General features: G+C 36.1%; 2 protein-coding genes across 8 annotated transcripts in view; one reads left to right on the top strand and one right to left on the bottom strand.

Moving 5' to 3' along the window:
* Positions 1 to 35: 35 nt before the first annotated feature.
* LOC141899286 (tyrosine-protein phosphatase non-receptor type 13-like) lies at positions 36 to 5,037 on the bottom strand. Of its 3 annotated transcripts, none has more exons than XM_074785493.1 (8): positions 5,000 to 5,037; positions 3,994 to 4,044; positions 3,441 to 3,627; positions 3,189 to 3,298; positions 2,361 to 3,045; positions 962 to 1,071; positions 340 to 562; positions 36 to 204 (listed from the first exon to the last, which is right to left on the bottom strand). In XM_074785493.1, exons 3-8 carry the CDS (start codon positions 3,604 to 3,606, stop codon positions 143 to 145), a joined length of 1,356 nt encoding a protein of 451 aa, XP_074641594.1. In that variant the 5' UTR covers positions 3,607 to 3,627; positions 3,994 to 4,044; positions 5,000 to 5,037; the 3' UTR covers positions 36 to 142. The 3 variants fall into 3 exon arrangements, with proteins under 3 accessions (XP_074641594.1, XP_074641593.1, XP_074641595.1); XM_074785492.1 differs by lacking the exon at positions 5,000 to 5,037 and adding an exon at positions 4,881 to 4,972; XM_074785494.1 differs by lacking the exon at positions 5,000 to 5,037 and adding an exon at positions 4,558 to 4,582.
* LOC141899283 (high affinity 3',5'-cyclic-AMP phosphodiesterase 7A-like) overlaps positions 4,266 to 21,378 on the top strand; it is a 46,583-nt gene continuing 29,470 nt past the window's right edge. Inside the window, exons 1-5 of one of the 5 annotated variants that reach the window (XM_074785489.1) lie at positions 4,266 to 4,408; positions 17,538 to 17,598; positions 18,516 to 18,613; positions 20,624 to 20,629; positions 20,672 to 20,800. In XM_074785489.1, coding sequence (XP_074641590.1) covers positions 4,271 to 4,408; positions 17,538 to 17,598; positions 18,516 to 18,613; positions 20,624 to 20,629; positions 20,672 to 20,800 — 432 coding nt within the window. In that variant the 5' untranslated portion in view covers positions 4,266 to 4,270. Of the gene's footprint in view, positions 4,409 to 8,533; positions 9,095 to 17,537; positions 17,608 to 18,515; positions 18,614 to 20,623; positions 20,630 to 20,657; positions 20,801 to 21,378 lie in introns of those variants that run through there. The other 4 variants (XM_074785487.1, XM_074785486.1, XM_074785490.1 and 1 more) reach the window with 4 other exon arrangements.

The raw sequence follows: 21,378 nt of genomic DNA, 5'->3' as shown, positions 1-21,378 counted from the left end.
GCACTTTTATGAAGCAGAAATTCAACAAGTGTTCATTCTTGAAAGCACTCGACAGTTATATTTTATGAAGACGATACAGAACTTGTGCAAAGTCTACATTTCAACAACACAACCCTTTTCCCTGAACAGAAGCGACTGGCAATTAAGTCCTCTGATGATTTTCAATCGGAAATGTTTCAAATGAATACGTCACAAAACCATTATCTAAAGTAAATCAGAAAAATAACCTTTCGTACGACATTTTTTCATCGAAATGATTTATGGCCACAAATATTCTGTGTAATTCGTTAAAAAAAAAGACAACATAGATAAAAACTCTGTTCAAAAATGAACACATACGAACTACACTGATCCCGAGGCCTTTAGCGGAGCCTCGTTCAATTTGTATCACTGATGGCGGTGTCCATTCTTCTTCGTCGTCTGAGCCGTATGATTGGTCATAATTGCTATCTGGCTCCGACTGGGTACCGATTTGAATTATAAGCGTGACGGGTGTGGCAACAGTGCGCAACAAGTCGGCGACCTCGGGTTGAGTAACTCCGGTCAAGTCTCGATCGTTCACCTAGTTAGTCATGAAATATAGAAATCTCCATTAGAGTGTGGCAGTATTGTAATAGACAAAGGTTAGTAGTAGATTTACGAAGCGTTATACATTAAAGGTTAATATAATTGTTAGTAGAATATGTTATTTGTCAGTAGTGACAGTCATCATAGACAAGATAGCTAGCAACAATTTGACACATCCTCACAACTACAGATGAATCCATACCACAACGCTCTCTGAGAATGATGTATCATAAGCCAATAGGAATAGGAAACAGACAGGAGTTTGTGAAAAATATGTTTGAAATACAGACATGTACTGCGGCCTACGGTTACCGATAGGTGATTGGTTATATCGAAACAAACCACAAGAGCCTCAGGCACAAAATACATCAAGAAAATGACAACGAAGAACTACCTGAATGATACAATCGCCAGGCATTACAACTCCGCTACGACCAGCAGGACTATCAGCTACTACATTTTTGATAATAACTCCTTTTTCCTGAGTACCATTTATCTTATCAACTATAACAAAATAACGTCATCCCATGCACAAAAATCTTCAAAATTACCCATCTCAATAGAAAACTAGGGGCCCATGGACACCATGCCCACGTGGTGAAATGCTTGACGATCTGAAAATTTCAGTATTCAACACCCCTGGTGAACAAATAGGCCTACAAAGAACATGTCATGAGCTACAACTTAGTGATTGATTGAGGTTACAAAATTAGATGGAATTACCACATTATTCCGCTATTCAACGCCCCCGTGGTGGACTTATAAATGACCTTAAAACTCAACACAATCATAGAGAGCATGTCATGAACTACTGATTTGCAATTGGTTGTGGTTATAAAATATGCATGGGTACCAACATAAATATAAATAGTCTACAGATAGATGAACAAATGAACGATGGGCGAAAAGTAAACGCACGAATAGTTGGCTTGACTGATGTCCCGAGTGGGCATAAAATATATTCAGTAAAACCTTGAAAACCTCATCATCAAACATAGATAAATGATCATTTCATATTACTTATTCATTTGATTTAGAAATAGAAGAAAGTGATCCTCTAGTTTAACGGTTTTTCCATTTAACCAACAACGTACAAGCAAGCATTGATAATTGGGAAAAATTTCATTCAGAATGACAAGTAGATATATTCCTGTGACAATTATTAGAACATAATCATCCCTGAGGGGAATTTGTATTGTTAATGATCATGTCATTTTATGAACTAACTGATGTATTTGATATGTTCCTGCAAAAATATTTCTATTTTAAAAGTAGGGACATTGTCAGTGTAGAAAAGAGAGCTACTACATTCATCAGTCAAAATCGAATTTTGAAATAATTCTCCACTGTTGGTTAATTAATCTAGTTGAAATTATAAATCTTCACTGCGGACATAATCATAGTCTCCCAGCGTGAGTAGCGAGACTATACTGCCACTGAAAATGTAATTATGGAGAGTTGATTGATAATCAATTCAATGATCAATATGTGTAACTACAAACAGCCTGCTCGATAATCAACTGACTGTCATAATTAGCCGGATTTTGAAGCCTGTTTATGACATCAGTAACGACAGAGAGGATAATTCAATGATAATAAAACCAATTTAATGTAAAGTAAACCACGAATATCATCGCTTTCATAGTCCTAGGTTATTCAAATATAAACCAACAAGGCCATTAGCTTAGCTTTGACTTTGCCCAGTCCAAAATAATGCAAGATTTATTTCAAAAACTCTAAAACTATTGTTGTTTCATAAAACAGGTAGATCACTATTGAGATCAAGTACTTACCAACGATACTGACACCAAGACCCTTCCCAGCTTCACGATCCAGTTGAACTGTTCTTAAAGGCCCGCGAACATTATCATAAAATTCTGTCAGATGAGGCAGATTTATAGGTTCTGATGGGGGCAACAGTTCATTGTTAATGACTAATTTTCCAGAATCATCAGCGTCGTTGAATTCAGGAGCAGGTGGCATTGGTTGTGGAGCAGCAAGTTTTTGTTGTTGTTGAACTACGATTCGTTCGTTGAATTCCTGCACGATTCGGTCGATGATTTCTGGATTCGGCGAGTTCACGCGTTCATTCGAGTCCATTCTCTGAATGCTGCGATCGTTATTCTTCATCGACAGTACGGGCATCGGCTCCGGTACGGGAACCATCGGTGGCTCGTCCGCTGTAACCGATGGAGGTGGCGGTGGTGTTGGCTCTGTGACCGGTGATGACTTATCTTTTCTGATCAACTTACGATCGATGCTTTTGGTTGAGCCATGGTATTCCTTCTTTGTATCACGTGCTCTCGGTAAAGTTTGTGTTGTGTTCGATTTAGGCATTTTTGGTTTTGGCGGAACCTTCGGCGGTGGTTTCGTATCCATTTTAGGGCCTTGCACCAAGAGAATAACAGGATTTTGAGCCACCCATAATATATTAGCTGCACTTCCTTGTGAAACACCTGACAGCTCCTGACCATTAACCTGCAAATGTAATGATCAGTCATTTAAATGTAGCTTAGTCATCGAACCATCCTTAACCTCAAATTGATGAATATCAAAGTTTCCTTAAAAACCATTAGGCCCTTAAGAAGGGATGAATTTTTCGTAGTAACATACGCCCCTACCTCAAGGATCTTATCTCCAGCCCGTAACTGTCCGCCTTTAGCGGCTGGGCTCGTGGCACTTATCTTCTTTACAAACACTCCGCTGTCCTTTTCGCTTTCGCCTTTAATCACTAAAACAGAATCAAAATTTATCACTAAATAACGCATGCAATAAATCAATCATCGTTCTCAATGGAAGTCTTCCTGTTATCAGTGACAGTACTAGAAATTTGTTGAACTCGGAAATTTGGATGAATCGGTATAAAAACACACCTTCAATACTAAATCCTAAGCCATTATTTATACTACCAGCTTGTCGATGAAGAGTAACTTTCCTTGGTGGGCCAAAATCTATGCAAGAAGGAGCTACATTGGGAGTTGGAGGCGCCACTGCTGGTTTTCGAGCCAAAGTTCCTGTGTTGCTTTTATTAAGTGCCATAGTCTTTTAGAATGAAACCCTCTACAAATATAGAAATAAATAGCAATAAAACAGTGGTGTAAATAACACAATGAAACATCAGTTATTGCAATTAATTTACACAGATGTACTCTCATTCTCAAGTGTTATATTAACTGCAGCTTTTCTGATAAAATCCTTACCAGACCTTATAACTTTTAGTTGACAAATAATTGACATATTTGAACTTGAACTTATATTTATTACGCCGTATATAAAATTTAAACATAGGTTAAGACATGCAATAAATTGACAGAACAAAACATTGAAGAGAAATATACGTCTCACAGTCACAATTTGACACTAAAAAATAGAAATGGTATGGAGCTTTTCCTTGTATGCATTACGAAGTTAATCTTTAACACTTACATATATGCATATGGGGATAACTCCGTCTAGCACCCAAACAATACAAGCCGACTGAAAAATGTAAATAGTCGATGTATTAGCATTTTCAACTGGAGTAATTAAAAATTCTCACAGTCTCCTCTGACTACGCCGGCCATATTGTGGAGCTTCTATTACATTTCCGTAACGTGCTGCCATCTGTTGAGCAGAATGGAATGCTCCGACACCGGGTACAACGCGGAAGTAACTGATAGGGGAAACCCACGATAGGCACACTATGTGTGCAGCTCTATTAGAAATGGAGGCCCGTTCAAATGGTAACGGTCATCTACCTAGACTGTCATTGGATACGAAGATACCTGCGAAAGCTTTAGCCAGAAGAAATGCAATATCTTACAGTTCTACACAAACGTATCCAAGCAGACCTCGCCTAGAAGTAAGTATGTTCCTTCTATCCTATTTCGGCGCTCTTTCTTCGTTCTGTGGAATTTGATATTGTCATTGTACTCGACCTAAAAGTTGGCTAAGCTTAAAATTCAATCTTGCATTTCATTAAAGCAATGGAGATTATTTCAGTTAACTTACAACAACGTCTTCTCTAATCTAGTCTTTAGAAGAATGTGTTGGTTGATCATCTTTTGAAACGGTGACAGTTTAAGGTACTGCTACCGGTACAATCATTCTCATGGAGTTAATCTATTCATTTTATCGTTGGCATATCTTGTTTTCATATATTGTAATAGTTTAACTATGAATGCTGCTTCATTTCACACATGAATCTTCTAAGTAATATGATCTCCTACCAAAGATAGTAGGCTAGGCCTAGTCTGAACACCAGTCGTTGTTACGGGTCCCTACAACCGTTGTTTGGGGAACAACGGCTAGGCCTTGTATATAGTCAGTATTACCTGTCTGGTTTAATTAGTTTTACAATCCCACGGATGATTTCACTAAGCCCATCTGTTTATAAAAGCGTTTGCCACCAACGATTAGGTAACTATATAGGAGCCTTGCAGTTAATACTTACATGTGAATGAAAGGATTAATTTGTTCATATGGAATTCATCCTTTTATCTGATTACTGACATATGTACCAGGCCTAACGTATAATCAGATAATTTCATGATACAATAGCGAATGATTGTTTATTTGACTGGGGGATTCCACATGATTGAAATAAATGGGAAAAAAAATTAGGTTGGCCTGATCTAGCCTACTTGCAGCTGGGAGAAATGTATGATTTTTCATCATATGGTAATTGACCAATGCCGATTATGAATAATTTGGATAATTACATCTATTTCATTTGATATATTTTGTCATTTGGTATCTTTATTGTTTTTATTTTTTGTGGTTGTTAGGAAGATTATTAGGCTTATCTGTTGTTTTATTAATGTAAGCACACCTGGTTGTCTCTTTCTCGAGGCTTTAATCTAGGCCTATGATTGCAGGCATTTTGGGGGCCATACATTATGCCCAGGTCCAGAGGGTTGTTAGGAGTTAACAGGATTGCCGGGCGGTGGTTCTTATTCATCTTTCTCAGAATTTTACTGGACAGATTATGCACAGCACTTCCATTAAATACAAACGCTGTAGGTGTATCTGGTTTTTATTTTGTTTGTTCAGTGCTGCTAAGAACTGATAAAGAAGAAAATAACCCCTACACAGAGGTAGCTTCATCATGAAATAGTGTCAGTTATAAAGCATCTATAGGCCTATAAAGGTACAAAATGACAATGTCAACCAATCCTTTCATTATAGGCCACAAATATTCATGAAATCCATGATGTGAAAATCTTTTTACATTTTCAATCAGCAATGTAAGGGGAATCAACATGCCTTGATGCAGCAATGTGGTTCCTATTCCTTTCACAGTAGTTTCGTTAGATAGAGCTATATGCGGAAAGAGAATTTCATCGCTCCATCGATTATGATTCACACAGATAAGAATTTTGACTCTGAAGCAATAGATTTAATGAAGTTGGCATTGGTTTAAAAATCCAAAACACCTGCTTCAGAACTGCGTATGATAAAATAGAAGATGAATATTTCCCTGCAGTTGAACCATCAAAACGCTTGATAATTTTATTTATAAATGGACTGGACTACACTGGGCTTTTCTATTAAGTGTTATCTGAACTTGTCATATGTCGGACCCTTACACGTTTATTAACTAAATAACCTCCCCATATTGCCCTGGAAATGGAACTTAATTATGAGTCCCCTTACAAAAGACACAAGGTTAATCATTTAAACACAGATACATAGATATTTGCTATAAATATAGGCCTAGGCCTACATTGAAAGTAGTCTGGCCATACTTTAGTGTTGGTCAACCAGTGCATAACACTTTCAGGTTTTGTGATCACATATTTTGTATGCTATTTCTGGTAACCATTATGATCGCATAAAATTGGGTCAGTTTAAAAATAAAAAGTCATCCAGAAATTAAAAGAATGTACTTGTGACAGTCAACAAAAGACATGTCTTTAGTGCATTTAGGCATTAAATGTGACAAGTTTGAGTATTGAAGCTCATTAAATAGAATATGCAATTTTGAAGTAACATTCGATTACTGGAATCATCGGTATTGCTCTTAGTGCATAGAACTGTTTCTATGGTTAGTGCGGGCAGTCTAATCACTTAGTGAGATATTGCCGTGCTACATTCAAAAGTATGGACAAAAATCTGAATAAAGACGATAGTGGACAAAAGGAGGAGGTAGGGACTAATTTCAAGTATTTGTAAGAATTAACAAGTTTTTTTACGTGGGACTAAATTGCGTAGTCCTATTCCAATCAAAAAGCCATGTTTACTTGCCCAGATTATTCCCAATTTGCTGTTAAGTGGAAAACAATTGTGCTTATTCAGTTAAGTAAGTTATACTAAGGTTTACATGTCCATGCTCTTGCAGGCGCGGATTCAGCCGGAAGCACTGTAGGCACCTGATACCATCACGAAAAGCTCGTGCCTTTTTTTTCATTTTTTTTTATGTGCGAAGTAGATAAGGGCACTTTTTACAAGATGAGGTGGATAATTTTAAACAAAAAGCACATAATTCTTCAAGATTTTTACCTGGAAACTACATCTCAATGCAATTAATTTGCTAGAAAGCACTTCATGTCAAGACTTTAATTGCTTAGAAATCGCAACAAAAAAACAGATTTTCAAAATTTCAGAGTGCCTTTTTTATTTCAAAATGCCCTTTTTATAAGTTGTACTACCCTCGACAGTGGTCCCTGAATCCCTAACTTGACTGTGGAGTTTTATATCTTAGTCTGGTTGCCTTATGAATATTTCAATGTATATTCTAACTGGTGTTTACTTGGTCTTAGGGTTACTGACTGATAATTGCTTGTTGTAATACTAATTTGTTTAATTAATTGGTCAGTGGTGCCAAGTCTAGTATTTACTTGATTCTAATTAGTTCATTAAATATTCGAAGTAAGGCTCCCTTTCAGTTTAACTATGGTTAAGCTCAGTTGAGGGTGTTAGGGTTACAGATTATGTTTAACTATAACTCAAAAATTGACTGATGGTTGAATTAAATGTATATTCAATTTAATCATGTGTTAGAGCTTTACTGTAAATTATTTGAGACATATCTTAACCAATACGCCATCTAGTGTAGATTATTGTTGCCATTCTGATCAAAACAGATTACAAACAGAAACCAAATTATATATGGGTCCACAGTATGTGAAATCAATAATCTTCTTTTGTGAATGAAATGATAATTCATTGAAAATGGATATTATCAAAAGTCGTAGCAACATTTAGATATTCAGATATTTTGATTTGGGCATTTAAATCTTATATTTTACTAACATCTTTTCATGTGTATTTTGTTAGTTAGCCTATTGTATCGAAGATGGACATGTCTCCACCATTCAAGGACCATAATCTCAGATACACACGAAGGCATCCTTATACATTTAATGAACATAGATTGGGGCTTTTACTTGATGCCTTTAGTATATCTTCAACAATCGGAGTAATTTATATCAGAATGAAATAAAATTGATTCATTCAAATAAGTTAACTTTCATCGAGATATAGACAGCTATCCTTTGCCGGACATGGATCAAGGGTTGAAGCTACATAGTATTTGGAAGAAAATTTAGGGTGCTTTTGTGAAATACCGGTGAGGACTCCTCGTTATCAAATGCCCAGGTGTGAAACCAATGTGGTGGGTGGGGGCTATTGCTGGGAACACTTTGAAATTCTAGGATTATTACATAGCATTTAGATGCGTTTTGAGACTAACTGGTATTGAAATGTACCGTCGAAAATATGGTCGACGAAATTCCAAAGGGCACTCAAAATTTTCGGCAATACGGCTAATAGGCCTAAAGCTGATCCGTGCCTGTTAGCTCATAATAGTGAAATTGAACAGAAATTCCCTTTAACAACATTATCTAATGTTTTGAAATCACATTCCGTCACTATTGTGGACAGTCTTTGAACTTTGATATCGTCGAATGTGAGGAAGTTGATATCTGATTCGATATAATTAACAAAATTGTTTGAAATCAGGCTTGCGTAAATGCTATGCTCGGTACCGGGACAATAATAAGTCTCCAACTTAAGAAACTACTGATCGAGCTGCCTCTAGTATCGCGCGGCTGTGACAGACTGTCTATCTCATTGCAATTACTGCATTTCAACAGGGGAGGTTGTCTGTGGCTAGGCTTGTCAGTGCATACGAAGAGTAGTAGTGCCGGGTAGTCATGTGTGTATCGCTCGTCAGTCTGCGTGCTGTGTATAGTTATAGTGGAGGATCCCTTTACTAGCCACTCCAGTGTGTGGCTGCGTGTACCACATGCATGAGCATTCTATCTACGATATAGGCTTCATAGACTCAGACTCTCCGCTAAAACAAAAGTGCAGTTGCATCGGGAAGGCCTGTTTATGTTGAAGTTAATGCTGCGGATGTTGCTTGTGATTACTAGCCTGCCTGTTCATTGTGAGTTTTAGTCATCCGTCTATCAAATCGGAATAAAACCATAATAGTTTTTTTGTATACTGTATGAAGACATATGGATGCAAGTTTGACATGATTCCCTTTACATCATGTATTTCTCAGAACAGTAAAAACTGGAAGATTACCGATTCTTGTGAGGTGAGTTTTTTTTATAGATGAAAGTAGTTCCACATCATTATGTGTTTTATAAGAATAAATAAATTTTCACACTTTTAAGGTATATATGGTCTAGTGTAAAGGCAATTCGGAAAATGTAGTTATATATGTTGTATATGAGAATTTAGAAAATAGATTAGGCCTAATTGGTACCGACAAAGAAATAGTGATTGGTTTACAGAGTTCTTATAGATCAGGAAATGCAAAATTCCCTGATAATTCCCTGACTTTCCCATACCCTTGACCCAAAATTCCCTGATCAGCACCGAAAACAATGAGATGCCAAAAATTCAAAGAAATATCCTAATTTAATATGATTATTTAAGATATGCTCAGGGGGGCTGTTTCTTTGCAAGAGGTTCTTTATGCCACTCATCACCAGGCCAGTACACAGAATTCTTATAGGGACGGGGGGGGGGGGCAAGGTTCTACTTGGGGAATAAGGGCTATGTCACTAAAAAGGCGCCTGATGTGGTGGTGGCAGTGAAATTTTTTCAGTAACTGACTATATCCTTCTGTTTGAAGGGTAAGAATCTCGGTAGCCTATTAACTTTTACTCTGGCTCTTATTAAGAAACATATTTTATGTGTTCTTTCTGAATAATACTGTTTTGTCTGCATCAATGGGGAAATTTCTTGGTGATATCATTAATTTGCATGGACTATTTATTCTAGGATAAATTGAAATCACCTCCCGCATTGATTTGGATTCTATATAAAGGAACTAATGGATATTTTTACTTCTTGTTAATTGGAAAATCAACACTCAATTTAGATATGCCTCCTACCCCTAAAGTGGAGGAAATGTTATTTGGGTCCCCTTTGCATGGGGTATATATTCAAAATTAGATACCTTAGTTTGCAAAGCCCTGTTTAGATACCACCTGTGTGAAACTTAAAGATTATAATATATGTCTTATCGCAATTGAATCTCTCTAATTAACTAATTAGATCTGTGTTAGATGTACGTAGGCATTTATTGAATTTCAAGTTTAAAATACATGCAAGACATATGAATTTATATGTGCTAGAAACTTTGCAAAAGACCACAGGTCACAAGATACATGTGCAAATATATTCACAATTCATGATTCCTAATTTTTGTGAAGCTTCAACAAAATTGGTATCGAAAATTAATATATATTTGAATTCATTGTTAGCCATATGAAATAATTTGTTTGTAATGAGCTAGATTTTAGCTCACTTGAATGATCTAGATAGTTCGAATGAATAATGCGAACACTATATTATATACTTCTACATTTCGGAGTACAGGTATGTCTTGTTTTGGTGTATGAAATGTGGGAATAAAGCAAAGTGAATGGCACAAGAGCAATCAGAACACAGAGCCATTGCCGGTACCCTCCTGTCACTTTCAACATACGTCAATGCCAATAATGAAGATCATAGCTGATTCTGTTGAATGATTGTATATGTTTTGACATTTTGTCAACTGCTAATTCTTTGTTCTTAATTTCCGTCTATAATTGGAGCCAGATACTGCTATATAGAGATAATATTTAGTATCAAAAATAAGCAATTCAATTTATGAACTCTTGTCTTGGTAGGTTTTCTGAAATTATCCATCAGGAGTATGCAATTCGAAATCGGTATTCTAATGCCGATTGGTATCCTACTTGTATTTTCTAACACTGACATAGAATTCGAGCCCATCCTTTTCTATGACTTGATGCCATCTGTCACATAGAAATATATCTCTATACGACTGAAGTAAGGAATTGAATAATTCTCAAGATATTCCTATCGCTGCCAGAGATATTAATGGATAAATATGTATAACGCTAAGATCAATATACATTTGCATATTTTGATATTCAATATTGTATAAATGCATATGCCATACATATTACTGAGTATTGTTTGTTGTTGAGAATATAATTTATTGGTTTGATTAAAAGGTATTCAGTAGGATCGCCTTGTCATCATCAGGAACCATGTAATCCTGTAACTTCTGTCGTCAGACTCTTGTGAATTTTACGTCACATCAATTAAACCGTTGGTACAGGTCTATGACACAATATGGTTTTCCACAGCAATTGATTATACAGATAATAATTTCATGGAAAATACCTTCTTTAGTTACTCATTTAGTTGCTGCTGCCTTTTTTGATTCTTGAAAGTAAATCCAGGGCTAACAGTATCATTGTCAACAAAGATGATTTGTGCATTTCAGTGTGGTAGTGCCTAAATAGTGCATTTGTGGATATCAAAGTGCCTTTCTGGGATGTGACATGTTTTTCTAAATTGGCCTCTGGATCCCCTGACTTGAGAAGGATGATATTTCATCTTCATATATGTAATCATTCAGTTGGAAGCTTGCATTTATTTTCCCTATCCTTATCAGAGCATTCATTAAATAATGCTACATAACTTTTTAAGTCATGGTAATAGTACATAGATACAAGCATTCATGTATAGTGCGCCTGATCAAACTGATAACCCAAAATGAGCCTCATTACTTTTGGTATCTCAAGAAATGATTACTGGTACTTGAACCATTTTCCTGTTAGACTTAGCAGGTTTGTTGGCTTTGAATTTTATGCTTCCGTGTCAAATTAGATTACTCATTCATCAATGTATTGCTATGACTAAGTAAAACTTATTAATGAAATTACGGTGATACCATAATACTTAATGTCACATTTACTACATGTAATACTGTCTACACAACTAGCATTCTAATTGAAGTGATGAAAAATGCTTCTGATATGTCCGTGCCTTTTTGGTTACTTTCCTGTTATAGCATGTGGCTGTTTTTAGCTGGCTGAAAATCTAATTACGAAAATGTATGAGTTTTAGATGTGCTCAGATAAAATCGAGTTAGTTTTTACGGCAAAATTACTTGATTCAATCAAAAATGATATCCCGCCTGATCACATTATGGGATCCATTGAAATTTGAATAATTTTGATACCTGAAAATCCTTCGTGAAGTTATCACATAGGTTCTAGGTTCAACCTTTGGCAATTTCTCTCATGTTCGTTGATAAGATTGACGTAAAATGTTAGATCAACGATTCCCTGATATGAAGATTAATAGCATTGGAAATCCATAGTTTCCCAGGAAGATTATGGCATCACTCCTCCTGTTAGCATCGCCCATTGGATTGGGGTAAATGGATTGATTTTCAACTGCCCAGTCGCATATCGGTAATCGATATGCCCTCAAGATTGCTGGCCAATCTTAAAGTGTCATAACACGATCTACCCCTAGAAAGTTTTCCGCGAAAAGGATGGAATCGTATCAATTTTCCTAATTCCTGTTTACCATGTGAAGAGCTGTTTTGAACGAGGGTTAAATTCCGACATTGTCGTCGTTCTGTCAGGACGTGTACACCATCATAAAATCTGATTTGATAAATCGATCCCCAGGGCCATTGAGTAGCAGCGCTGGGTAACAAGGTACATAGGGGACGAGCTGTCAAAACCTATGGGAGTTGGCTTCTGCGAGTCTCTGAGATGAACGGAGACGTTTCGCACATGTTGGTAACTTACAGAATTAATTGCTTGTTGATGTGGATGGATAAAAATGACTTTCTGCAGATCGATCAATTGGTTTCGAGAGCTCACATCGTATATCAATTTTGTAGTTGCTGTAGAGCTGAGCTGGTGATCATAAGTTATCCGTTAGTGGCTTGATAATTGATCTCGAAGGTGAAAGGGTGGCTTAGATGGGCATTGATTGTCATATACATATCTATGAAACACTCATAAATCTTAAACAAATCTACCGTAAATAGTGTCCTATTCTTAATATAATCATGTATTTTGATATTAATATAGGATGAAAACTGAACTAATTCGATTCCAGAAATTCAGGTATTTCCTGATCTGCAGGTACATAATGATTCGAAGTAACAAGTATTTAATGCAGACTTTGAATAAAAATAACCTCGTTAATGTACCTGTTTTCAAGGCTGTATTGACAAATAATGGTAATTATCTCAGTACAGAATGTGTACGTCATGCTTTGATTTCATTGAAGACGATTTGAATTATAGTTTATTTCCCATGAATAAGTCAACTGGTTTATAGACTACGCACTACTTTCATTTATGTGAAATCGTGTCGTAGTTCAGAATAGAATGTCCTTATTTTTGACTGAAAGCGCTTATCAGTGGAGATCTATGAAAGTCTTTTGCGATTTATTTCGTGGGCAGCAATTATCAGTGTGACGTTGATTGGCGTGATATCTTGTTACCTTTTGGCTTATGAAACTGCCTAGTCTAGAAATGGCTTATTCTGTGACAATTGCCTTCATCGTGAAGGAAGGACGTTGTCACCCCCATGATCCAACAATTGGCTGCACCTTCATTGTAACTATGTTCGCGAGTCGATCAGCAGACAGGGTTCGGGGACAAGAAAAATTTGAGTTCTTAAATGTATTTTCCGAGCATTCGGAGCGATTTTAAGATGTTGAAACGTTTGTTTCACTTACTTCTCAGTCAGAAAAAAAGTTGATTGTTAATACTTTCGGAAGGGATTGTTAGCATATGAGATGGATTTTTTTGATCAGTCAATCTTAATGAAATTGGCGTAATATACTAGGAATCCGATCAATCTTCACGCGTAGTTGTGACATACAATTTTTTAAGGAAAATTTCAACAAGTTTTAATTCTTTGTTTTTAATTATTTGATTATTACCAATTTTGTCACAGGGCAGGGTACATCCAACATGGAATTGAGGTGAAGGGAAGTCATGTTGAAGTATGTGAAATTTTGCCATTTATTTTGATTTCTCTGCTTGGAATATTGAAATTGTCGGATTGTCAAGCATTACACCAAGTGGGCATGGTGTCCCTGGACCCCTAGTAGGCATGGAAAACCGAATTAAGTTATCTGTTCAGATATTCTCATCAATGAACTGGATTAATCTCATTAACTGGGAATAACAGTAATTAGATCTAGAAAATACCCACGTAGTCTTAGGTCATCATTTTCCATAGTCATTGACACTGTATTGACTGCATATCCGATAATAGTACAAAACACAGCAGCTCTGACTATTTAATGACCTTGCACTGTGCATGAACTCAGTGATATAAAAAACAAGTCTACAAAATACGTCTCTCATCAAAAGCTGATACGTCCAGAACAAACAAGAGAATTTTCTAGTTCGTCATTATCTGAAGGTGTTCATTTCTCTGCATAGTATTAATGCTGTTGGTGCATCATCATCATTCATAACGTTCACCCTAATCTAGCAGCTGCTGATTTTCTGGTTTAATTTCGATGTGATATTTTCAAGCATATCTCTTGTTCTGTGTCACTGGCAGCAAATTCTGTTCAATCGTATTTGTACTAGTTTGCGGTTTATATTTCGAAAAATGGAAGGTAGTTCATGGGTATGTACTGGTATGTCATACTGTGTTGTTATCGTGCTTCACCAACTAGTCTATAACGAGTATGTTTACCCTCTTTGGTTTGAAAAATATTTTGGAAGTCTGTAGAGGCTGATATCTTGATTGTTATAATATAGTCTTAATGTGAAGGCTTATAGGTAGACAAGGCATTTTATTTAACCTATTCCAAAAAATTGAACAACAAACAAAGAACCACCATTAATGTTTTTTAGTTGCAGAATATTTATTGTCTTGTCAGATATTTTTCTAAGGTAAATGTCAATTTGAATAATGTATAATGGCAGGGTTGAATGAAGCTCTAATGTAATAAACAGTAAGTGGTTCTAAAACATACTAGTTATTCTAAATTTGAACAAAACTGAATTTCGGGATTTTTTTACTATGGAGATTTTTTCACGGCGCTATTTTGATTGAGTATATAAACCAGATTGATATTATGAACCAGAGTTGATTTGTAACTAGATGTATTTTTATTGAGGATGGGTGTGGGGGTGATTTATTCCTGTTACCATTCGCCACATTAAACACTATTCTGGACTGATTATCATCAATTTATTTTAAGTGGTTACTTTTACTTCATCGTACATTGCATAAGGTTCCTATATCTGTTTCATTTACACGCCTAACAAAATCCATCCTTCGAATGATGGTGGATTTTTGGTGCCATTTAGTTTTCACTTGATTTCAAAGGCTGCGGACAGAATCGAACCTTTCAATAAAAGACTCGATAACTCCAGTTCTCCTGCTTTTGGTTTATCACTGTCGAATAGGAAATATCTTATCAGTTATTATCAAATTTGATTGATCAGTTGGTAACTGTGTAATCACCGTACTGTCTGATGCAGAGCGATAGTGTTTCATTGTATAAATGATTTCCTCGCACAGTTTGTTGATTAATATTATATTTGGGACTGATCATTTATTGGTAGTAGAGTAGGACAAGTCTTTACCTCACTGATATAACATATAGTGATTCAGAGCATTTGAACATTTTGTAACTTATGTTAGGGATAAATTTTAAAAAGCCAGTATTGAGATAGGTAACCAGGACCCGGTTAAGTTGAGTTGAGTATTTAAGTTATCCCTAGGGGTAAATCCTCTATCTGGGTAACAACCATAGTAACAATGAGAAACAATGGTAAACTGACAAATTTCAAAATATTCCCAGGTACTATTTTTCTTCCACATCTATGAAACCTAGCCCTCAGAATTTGCGTTTTGCTAGAAGTTTTATCAGCTAAGTGTAATAGATGTCAACGTAGGCAATACATTATCCTTAAAAGGGTGTGTCCTTGATTTGGTGGTCATAGAATAGAAATACTTTCCTGGTTAAAAATGTTTCCGGTCTCAAGACGAAGAAGCTCTTTTGGCATATCATCCATGAAATTGTTAATGATTGATTCAGTTACCAAAGAGTACATGTAGTTTTCCTTTGCTTTTCAATTGATAACTCGTATTTTCTGGAGTCAGCATGCTCAGAAAATCTGGTGAAATACCATTAAGTTTTTAGCTTTCGCAGTGGAAATCTAATTATCTTCTGATTGATATTCTCGTTCACACATGCACATGCTAAATCTGATTATACCGAGGTCAGATCTTCAAGAAAATTTCAAATTTAATACCAATCGACGTTGAATGCATGTTGATTAGATTTTTGGTCACGTCTTTCGCAATCTCGAGGTACGGATTTTTTCATTTTTGTTGACGTTTTCTAAGCCATGGCGTATTTTAATTTTCAATGAGATTTTTGCGATGAAATGTTCCTTGAATAATGATATGCTTGAATTCCCATGAGATTTCTGCTCGGTTGTCAGATGAAATGCGGGCAACTTTTATTTTCTGCATAGGGCTTCATTACCATACGTCAGCTCATGTGTTTGATGCCCTAAGCATAGATAACGTTCCGTTCTTTGCATTCGTGCAAGCATTTATACCCATGACAAAAAACGGATATTAGTATTTTCGCGGCTGTAACCTGATAAACCTCTGGCATGTCCCTGTTGGGAGCAATCAGTCTGCCAATTGTAGATGCGTTATCACGTACTAGTTGTTACAGTCTTCATGCTGTGACCACATCGCCATGTATAAGGGACATATTCTGCTTGGATTAACCCTTAATTCTTTCATTTGCATGCACAATGTACAATGAGAATTGCGTATGTGATACTTCCGAGGTATTTAATGGTTTCATAACTCATTAGTTAGTTACCATATTGGTAATCACTTGTTACCAAGAGTTCAAAGAGTCTACCATAAACGGCTTACTTTTTAATGTATTCAATTGCTGCAATGATTGTGATATAATCATTAACACATCATCAGTCATTAACTTAGTTTGTCTTCAACGGAAATGATTCATACCCGGCGACATCCACTATAATAATTGACTAGTTATCTATTTATCCTGTTATGCCGAGGAGTTGTGTCCAGTAGAGGCCCGGCAAGTCATCATTGTTTATTCTATGTAAGGATTCTATAAATCATCTTTTTTTACGTAAAAAATTCATATCAAGCCAAAATCATGTATGATTTTATGGTGAAAATAAATTGAATTGAAATGTCCATAGGACATTACAATCAATAACAACAGAAAGGTATGATTTCTCTGATGACATGAAAACCTGGCACCATGAGAGGTTTACACTTGCATTGAGCAGTGATACCAAAATATACAAATACTACATATTACTTTTATATCGACTTATTACTGTACAAAAATCTCTGGTTGAAAATTGCTCAATTTCTATCAAGATGAATTTCTATCATTATTTCTTCAATGGTCGTGTTGTTATCTTTCCACCGATCATGTCAATGGTCGGCATTTTATCCTTCTCTTTATATAGATCAAGTCTCCAAAGTTTAAATATGTATGCATCGAAACGTTGTCCAAAATTTAGAAGAATTAAACTGATAATCCAATGAAAAAATGTTCATGGATTGGATACTTACAGTTAAACGTCAAAGCTATCGCATCAGTAGGAAAAAAGACTCGGTAATTAACTGTCACCAAAGTAATCTTTATGCATTCTTTATATTTTGCAGAGGCGAGGTGGCATCTCATTTGAGAATACTGACAGAAATGCAGTTTATGTGCGAATGCTTGGTAAGTACGGTGAGTTCAATATCAGTTCTCTCGCACCTCCCTGGTAAAGCACGACAGTGATTTAGGTGTAGGTGTGATAGAGACCTTGTCCTTAAACAAAACTGCTAAAAAAATACGCTATAATGTTCGATGTGTAATGTGAGATCACAAACCTCTGGCCTTAGTGTGAATTGATTGACTTCATCTTCTTATTTCAAATATCTTCTATACTCAGGCATACTTTGATACATTGCCAAAGCCAGCCCATTTTATTGTGACAGCTGCTGGTGGGTGAATGCTTTTGTTTGTTTAATTATATATGGATATTGAATATACGTACTGTATGGTCACATTTAGGCTCATTAGTTACTGGTTAATAGGATAACACCAGGTGTGTTTCTGTTTGTAGTTTCATAATGACTTGCCTAAAAGGGTGCTGTCAACTGAATTCCATATAGTCCTCTTCGATAAATACTGGGCCAATGTAAATATGTCGATGGTTTTCAATGTTATTATAAATTTTTTGATTTAGTTGTTATGGCAAAGTCTTTCTTTGTGGTTCTGGAAATATGTCCAGATGTCCAGAAATTACTTGCTCACAAAATGTTGTGTATCAATAGTCATCTTTTGCACCAGAAAATATCATGATAACTCCAATTTCAAACTGTACCAATCAAGAATGAAATGTTGAGATATGATTTCTGTAAAGCATTCAAGTTACGTAGTTATAAACATTTTAAGTTTGGTATTTTGTCTCCCAGCCTGGGCCGGAGCTCTTTCTGTTCTCTAACTGTTTTCGATTTCGAATTTCCAATTCTCTTGACGAAGTCTCAAGATATATAGACTTTTTGTTTAATATTTCCAAGCTTGTGAAAATGTACCGCATTGCATCCATGTTACACCATCTATTCATTTTCTTGGTTTCTTTTTCTTTTAAGGGGATGTTGCAGCTCCCAAACATGCGGAGGTAGCGAAAGATAAATCACATCATAAATTACCAGACTCTGAGCAAAAACTGCTTGATGGTAAGGAAACTGTACTCTTATATTATACTTTAATTTTCATGTATATGTGTTTCATTTTCAGCCAGCTCTTATCAGAGAAAGCAATGTTTATGCAACAGACCGTCTTTGCTAAGGATAAACAACAAAACTAACTTGATTGTTTATTGATGCCTTGAAATATTACGTACAGAACTTGTGAATTGCGCAGGCATTGTTGTACACTATTTCTGCAGCAAATCTTAATACTTATCTCTATTGGTAAAACTTTTCGTGGCTTTTAATTCCTATTTTTTCACCTTGGGCTGAAGTTCTTAATTTTTTTAGCTTTCCTGGAGCTATGGCATTCATTTCATAATTACTATCAGTTTTTAGCCTGGTAAATATGAAAAAAGGGAACTGCGATGAAGGATTTTTCAATGAATGACAAAGACAGTACGATTCTTCATTGACAAATACAGACACAATAGCTAGCATAGTTACTTAAATGTCATCATTGATCACAGCGACTTCATCAAAAACAGAAAACCATTTGCAATGCCTTTGAGAAATTTCATTACAAAGTGCTCAGCAATAAATGTTTTTAAAGGTTATCATCTAATAATGTAAGAGCTTGGGAATTGTCCGGAGGCCACTACGGTTCTACTTGCCTTGGACAGGTAATCGAAGTTGCTTTGTATGAAGTATTTTTGTCCTGTCTGTGATTTTGTTATTCTCGAAAACCAAAAGAAACACATGCGCCTACTATATATCTTATTTTATGAATATAAAGATTGGGAAGTACGATATGCATGTTTTCTGTTACATATTGGATCAGTGTACACCATCCTCCCTTGGCAGAGATTCGAACTTGATACCATCACCAGGCAGGAAACCCTGTCTGATAAGCCTGAGAGTACGCATTGCACACCGGAGCTACTCAGGCAGCAGTTTGTGCTGTGGTTGACCTTGGAGTAATCAATGATTACTCCAAGAGTTGACCATGGAGTTGTCCATGGGTTGACTGATTCTGTTGATGCTACCAGGTATGAATCTGTGCTGAAGGAGAATTGTCTATATATAATATGGAGAGTATCATTGCCTTTTTATTGCATAAGAAAATCTTTTTTAGTGGATTGGATATAAGGGTCAAAGTAAAAGCAATTGATTATCCATGATATTACCTTCAAACTATCGCATTAGTGTTTTCCAGTCTGTGATGTTCTAGCTCGGGCGAGTAATGTACCTTTCTAATGGCCAATATTGCCTAGGAAGCAATTAATTAGATTGTCCATTTACAAATGGATAATTCACAGGTCTGTAAATGATGGGTTGCCCCAGTGTGGATCTATATGAGTTTTATGACTACTGGCGGATAAACAGCGATATAACACTGGATTAGATTTATGTGCACAAATTCTGCTTGACCTCGATATATATCTATGGGGGATATTGATAGATTCTTATTGCCATAATCGAACTGCCAGCTGCCCAGATCACTGATTTGCTGGCAGTCTGCTGGGCACCATGAGGCAGCTGTCATATCACCAACAGTCCTATAGATGTTGTTTGACTCCGAAATTCGATTTAGACATTTAGGCCTATCAACTCAAAATACTCCAGAAATGAGTGTTAATGGTGACTGATATCCACGATGATTTTTTTGCATTTCAATTTTCATAACATGCAACTGTAAGGAAGCTACGCTTTGATATTATGAAGTGCATGCAGCAGCACTAGTGGCGCACTAGTGGCGCTTACGTCATTGTTGAATTAGAGCTATATCAGTTCAGTCTGGTATAGATTGACGTCATTTTACAAAAAAAAATTAACTTGCTTTTTTGTAGTACAAGTTGGTCTAGGCCTACTGGAAACTTTTTATCTAATCTATCTGACAAGGGGAATATGAAGATAATGGCATATATTTGATATATACATGTACACAATAACCTTTAAAAACATTGGCATGCATGTATGCAAATGTTTCAAGTTTATTATTTTACGATATAAGATATCAGGAACTGTGGAGGGGCTCTTTGGTTTTACTAGCCCAAATATATCTTAAGTCTGAAGTTTCCAATTTCATTTTCTACATTTCAGCAACAGCACACAAGGACTATAAGCCAAAATGTCGTCTACGCTTCCATAGTTTACATCGGCCGACGAGACGAAATCGTCCAAGGTCTAGGTGCTCACCTGAAAATGCTTCCATTCTTGATGACCTTTATTCAGGCCAGGCAAAGGTAAGTCGTTCTTTGCTATGGCTAGAAGAGGGAATGTTTAGTGTTAAGTAAAATGAATATGTGTTACCTGACCTTCAACAAATATATGATGATTAAGCCCTTTCTCGGTAGAAAGCAAGTGCACCTAGGCAGGGCATCGGGTATCATTTTCCTGGAAGTTTCTATTTGGATTAGAAGGCTCTGTGGTTTTTGGAAATATCCCTCCAATCATGGAACAACTAACCACATTCTAGTTGATGGCAAGGATTGCACAGATTGCCATGACAATGTTTATGAAGGATGAATGATTCATTTTGATTTTCTTCCTATAAAAGATGCGCAAACCACGCCGAATCAGTAATAAAAGAGTAGTATTATTATCAAGCTATCACTGATGCTCACCTGCTTGTCTCATTATTAATGTTTTAGGCGAAAACACAATTTCAAGGAAGATGTTTGTTAGTTTCTTAGCCATATACTGATTTGTATGAACTGACCAAATTATTGATCATGTATTGTAAAAACGGAAGCTGATCCTTATCTGATATACCTGAAGTCCATGGGGACAGTACTATCTGCAGAAATTACTTCCTCGAGTG

Source organism: Tubulanus polymorphus, chromosome 2 (genome assembly GCF_964204645.1).
Source record: "Tubulanus polymorphus chromosome 2, tnTubPoly1.2, whole genome shotgun sequence".
NCBI lineage: Eukaryota > Metazoa > Nemertea > Palaeonemertea > Tubulaniformes > Tubulanidae > Tubulanus > Tubulanus polymorphus.
This window is presented reverse-complemented; position numbering and strand designations above follow the sequence as displayed.